The sequence below is a fragment of the Vulpes lagopus genome, chromosome 3 (assembly GCF_018345385.1).
Source record: "Vulpes lagopus strain Blue_001 chromosome 3, ASM1834538v1, whole genome shotgun sequence".
Taxonomy (NCBI): Eukaryota; Metazoa; Chordata; class Mammalia; order Carnivora; family Canidae; genus Vulpes; species Vulpes lagopus.
This window is the reverse complement of record NC_054826.1, coordinates 132222009-132228008: the sequence shown is the minus strand read 5'-3', so window position 1 is coordinate 132228008 and position 6000 is coordinate 132222009. Positions and strand designations below refer to the sequence as shown.

The window sequence follows — 6000 nt, the reverse complement described above, 5'->3', positions numbered from 1 at the left end:
CAAAAAGGGAGACAGAACATGAGAGACCCCTAACTCTGGGAAACGAACTAGGGATGGTGGAGGGGGAGGTGGGCCAGGGGTGGGGGTGGCTGGGTGACGGGCACTGAGGTGGGCACTTGACGGGATGAGCACTGGGTGTTATTCTATATGTTGGCAAATTGAACACCAATAAAAAATAAATTTATAAAAAACAAAAACAAAACAAAACAAAAAACCAAAGCACTCTTCTCCATTACTGCTTCTTGCCCCAAAGACAACTTGGTGGGATCAAACACATTTGGGCCACCTGGGATTAGACTTTTCATGTCTATACACAAACTTTTATATATTAATTGAATTGTATGCTGAAATACTTCTGTCTTTATTTACAAACAAAATAAAGAGAAAATATATAAACTCACAGATTAGAACATTTCTCCAAATCTAGGAGTATGGAAAGCACATAACAGTTCCATTTAAATGCCACATTGCTATTCATATATTGAATTCTAAAAAAATAGAGAAAAAAATTGGCAAAATACTTTAAATGAGTTCACTGGATCTGATCCACTGGCAAAATGTTTCAGATCCACTGAAGCATTTAAAGTACTTCACCAGTATGTAGTTATCCTAAGACAATACTTGATCTTTATAATCTGTAGTTATTGAGGGGTCTAGCTTGCCATTTATTTTCCTCTTCAATTGTAGAATAAATGTTCACATAAAAAATTTAATTTCTCATTGTTTTTAATAATAAAGTATGGTAATACACTAATTTCACATGAAGCATTTATTTTAACTTCCTTTTATGTGAATTTTAGAAACTGAGTTATAAATTAATTAGAATCCTTCTATTAATAAATCCTACTAAGAAAAAAATGGGAATCCAACTAGAAATTTGGCTTGGTTTTCTCACTCAAACTTATGTTGTATACTCATATTCATTTTAATTTTTAGGAAATTTAACATAACAACTTAATTCCATCATTAATATTTTATTAAGTGCCGTATCACAAGAATCCTTTCCTTATCCTATCCTAAGGAAATGAAATTAATCTAATTCCACAGCAAATTAAATCATGCCATTTAACAAGAGAAAAAGACTATATAGATTATTCCTTTGAATTTCAACACTCTTTACAGTGACAGCCAGATTTTAACTAAATTTTAATAAACTTGATAAATAAGACATACTTCAAATATTAGAGTAACTTAAAAATACATGATCTATCAAATGGCAGAAATATCTTGCCCTAAAAAAACACCTGAAAAGAGAGCTGGTCCAATCCAGCTACTAGTTGTTGGCTATAATATAAATTGTATTATTTATTTATTTATTTTTACATTTTCAAACTCGTTGATTATCTCACATCTCCATTTATTTATTTATTTATTTATTTATTTATGTTAGATTTATTTATTTATTTATTCATGAAAGACACAGAGAGAGACAGAGACATAGGCAAAGGGAGAAGCAGGCTCCTCGCAGGGAGCCCAATGCAGGACTTTACCCCCAGATCACGACTAAGCCAGACAGCCACTCAATCACTGAGCCACCCAGGTGCCCCTCCATTTTTTAAAATTAAACAATTCATAAAATTTAATTGAGATATAATTTACATATAACATTTTATAAGTTAAAGGTATACACTTTTTATTTGATACATTTATATATTGCAATATGATTACCACTGTAGCATTAGTTACCACCTCTATAGCATCATGTAATTATCATTTCTTTTTTGTGGTGAGTACAAGTAAGATCTAGTCTCTTAGCAACTTTGAAGTTTATAATACAATATTGTTGACTATAATCTCTATGCTGTGCATTAAGTCTTCAGGATAAATTATATAATTTATATTTATATCTCATTAAATCACAATTTTAGAGCCAGCACAGTTTTTTAAATGTAGTTATATATACACAATTTTAAATATCTTCGGTCTATTCTCTCTTAAGGTAGATTGAAAAGATAGAGGCAAACTTGCAACAACATGGATGGATCTAGAGGGTATTATGCTAAGTAAAATATCAGACAGAGAAAGACAAATATCATCTGATTTTTCCATATGTGGAATCTAAAATACCAATAAATAAGCAAATAAAAAGCAAAAGCAGACCCATAAAAACAGAGAATATATTGATGGCTGCCAGAGGGGAGATGATGGAAGGATGGGCACAAATGAGTGAAGGGGAGTAGAAAATACATGGGAATAAAGGATACAGCACAGGGAATATAGTCAATAATATTGTAGTAGCATTGTATGAGGACAGATGGTAGCTACATTTGTGGTAAGCATAATGTGACAGTGTATGTCAACTATACTTCAATAAAAAAATAAATTAATTTTTTAAAAATAGAGGCAAATGGGCAGCCCCAGTGGCTCAGGGGTTGAGCATCTGCCTTCGGCTCAGGGCGTGATCCTGGAGACCTGGGATCAAGTCCCACCTTGGGCTCCCTGCATGAAGCCTGCTTCTCCCTCTGCCTGTGTCTCTGCCTCTCTCTCTCTCTCTCTGTCGTGAATATATAAATAAAATCTTTGAAAAAAATAAATAAATAAAAAATAAAAATAGAGGCAAACTACAAAACAACCCTCTAAGGGCAAAAAAGAATACTATTTATCCTTCATATAAGTTTAAGATTTCAAAGAAGAGGTCTAGCCAGCCTTTCTTTATTCTTAAAGAGTGGAGTTTAAAAGCACAGTATAAAAGATATATATATATATATATATATATATATATATATATATATACTCATTAGTATAAAAAATCTGAAGCTCTTATTGTAATACAGATTTAAGAACTAGAGTTATCAATTTCTCTGATTTACTTTGTTCACATTGGCGATTTTCTTATAATTTTTAGCAATGTTAAGAAGTAAATTTAAAATGTCTGTATCCACAAATAAGAGTGCCCAAGAAGCGAGCAATAAGCCACCAGCATTCCATTAACAACAACGGTGGGAGAGTGAGGTATTCTGAGCCATGAAATTGTTTAAGACAAAACTATTTTGTTTAGTTTAGAGAAAGAAAAGGGGTTTGAAAACCACTGTTTCCCTTTTAATTATAATTTTAAATGCATACGTTTTCTTTTAATGCTTTTCAAATGGACTTAAAATATGCAAAACAATGTTAAGTTTTTAAAATAGAAAACAAAAAATGCTGAAAAATTCCAAAATACTCCAATTTTTTAACATAAAAATATATTGTTAATAATATAATTAGGTAATATAAATTTAATCTATTTAAATGCAAATTTCTGGTAGGTATTCATTAAATTTTAGAGAAGCTTAAATAGACTTTATGAATATTAAAGGTTTTAATTCATAAAGAACTTAATAAGCTATAATTCTGGCTTATAAAAAATTAAAATTCAGTATTTAATTCTGATTTGTATGTTTATCTTTTTGGAGGATGGATATAGCATCTTTTCATGCAATCTTCTAGCAAGCTAAGAAGAAAGGCAAGACATTTCTATGCTTATAAATAAATGTACATAAAATGGCAGTTCACGATTTCATTTCTATGCTATTTCCAAGAGTGGTTTTATTGATTCGTAAACCATACAATTTATGCATACTGAAGGAAGCAACTTTAAGAAATTTGGAGTCATGCCTCTGAAAAACCTCATCACTCCTCTGCTTTTATAAATTTGACGAAAGACGCTGATCATATTTAGCTGTGGGCCTCCCATTATGCCTAGAAAATGAAAGGGAAGGAAAAGGCCTAATTAATTTGGTATTTACTATTTTTCAAACACTAAGGTAAAACACATGTTAAGACAGAAAAAAATATATATAATTACATAAATTCTTTCACAAGCAGTTTCAAAGGAACATCTGTGGTTCATCATAATTATATAATCAGGGAACCTAATGGAACTATTTGATGCTCATGTCTTTTTAATTTTCTTTCCTTGAGGAAGAAATTCTGTCCATTGGTGGTGAAATTTACTTATAATTATTGTGGACATAATTTTTAAAAGTAGCTAGACATATAAAGGTACTTTTATTCAACATCTTATATATTAAGAACAACTCAAACGCTGAAAAAAACTCAAATATGTTTCTCATTCACTATTTCTTTTCTCAGGGAGTGGCTCCACCATTCATGTAGGTGTGGAAACTGGAAAATTGAAAGGCCATCTATAATATTTCCCTCATCTTACATATCCAAACCATTACCCATCAGTTTTACTCTCTAAATAGCTCTCAAATCTATGCATTTACCTAGAAGTGCACTGCCATGCCTCTGTTCTCCAATCTACCATTATCTCTTGCTTTGCCTTATTTACCATAATCACCTCTTTCATTTTTTTCTCCATACTTTAACCAAAGAGAACTTTTAATAAAGCAACTCTGATTATGTTACTCTTTTACTTCAGTAATTCCCCCACTATACTTAAATACAGTATGGTCTAGCCTCTGTTTCCTGCTCCCACCTCACTTGTACCACTTCCTTATTTTCTGCACTCCAGCCATAGTGGCCACTTTTCAGTTAGTTTCTCAAATGTCCCCAAACTTCCTCCCTCTTAAAGCTAGTTGCACATGCTTTTCCCTTTGCCTGAAAGTCACTCCCCAACCTTTGGCTTTTAACCCCATCCCAGCCTTTAGTTCTCAGTCCAAGCAATACTTTCCCAAGATAGTCTTCCAGAACTACCTCAGCACTCCCGCCCCATGGTAGTATTTAGAGAACTCCACTTTTCCTTTGTAGCTCTCATCACAGTTTATGTACTTTGTGTCAATATTTAATTAATAACTGTCTTCCCTGCTGGACCATCAATTCCATGAGCAATGTGTTTTTGCTTACTCATATTCCACATGCCTGGCATATTGCATAGTACCTAGTAACATTCTCAAATTCTTTAGCTAGCATTTTTCTCCTTAATCATTATTCTATGTTCCCAAAATTGACATAACTAAGTAAAAAGCAGTAAAGAACTGAAAATTTTGTCTGCTGCTATTTGCTTTAATCTAAACATTTCCTCCCTCCATACTTCCCCACCCAAAATAAAATAATTCCTTTGAAATCTAGATTAAATTATTTTGAAATTTTAGAAAATATTTACTCACCATGGAATTTCTTCGAGAATGTTCTATTACTACATTCATATTTTGGCCTTTTATTTTTTAGTAGATGCTAATAACATTGCTATCAATTTCTATAATTTTGTAAAAGAATATGGAACATCCTTATTTTTTCTCTAATGTTGAACCTACACCCCCCCATTGGTTTACTCCATCTTTCATATTGTGAAAACTATAAACTACAGAAAGAATAATACAATGAACATTTGTATACTCACCACCTAGTTTCAAATTTTAACATTTTGCTGTACTTATTTTTGTCTCTATGTATATATAAATGTGTGTGAATGTATGCACTCTGAAAGTAGTTACAAACACCATGAAACTTGCAACCCTAAAAACTTCAACATATTCTAAACACAAAGACATTAATCTACATAACCCAAGTCATAATTATGCCTGAGGAAATTAAAAATAATTCTCTATCTCACCAAGTACCTCCTTATTAAAATTTTCCTAATTGTCCCAAAAATGTCACTTAGAGCGGGGTTTGTTTTTTTCCAAACTAAAATCTAAACAAATTTCACTCGTTGCATTGGCTATAGTTCTTCACTTTCCTAATCAAGACTAGTACCAGTCATTCCCCCACAACCACCACTTTTTCTATAACAATGGCTTTTGAATAGCCCAGGCCAGTTGTCTTATAGAATATACTATATTCTAGATTTGTCTGATTCATTCTTGATAGCATCATTTAATGTATCCCTTGATCCCCTGTATTTCTTTTAAGTCCAAAAGCATTTCCATATGCGAGTAAAACTTTTTGGGCAAGAGTACTTCATAGTAGATGCTATGCACTTCATATTACATTACATCATGAGGCACATTATGTCAGAGGTTCTTTTATTTTACTGTTGCCAATACTGGTTGCCAAGCTGGTTGACTGGTTACAATAATGACCACCCTTTCTCTCCATTGTAAAGGCATGTTTTCC

At 32.2% G+C, this 6000-nt stretch overlaps 1 protein-coding gene across 1 annotated transcript in view; it reads right to left on the bottom strand.

The window, feature by feature from the left end:
* Positions 1-3502: 3502 nt before the first annotated feature.
* The window catches only part of LOC121487129 (calcium-binding mitochondrial carrier protein SCaMC-1-like), a 45430-nt gene continuing 42932 nt past the window's right edge, over positions 3503-6000 (bottom strand). The window contains exon 10 of the mRNA XM_041748571.1: positions 3503-3678. Within this exon, the coding sequence (XP_041604505.1) occupies positions 3503-3678 (176 nt within the window). The remainder of the gene's footprint in view (positions 3679-6000) is intronic.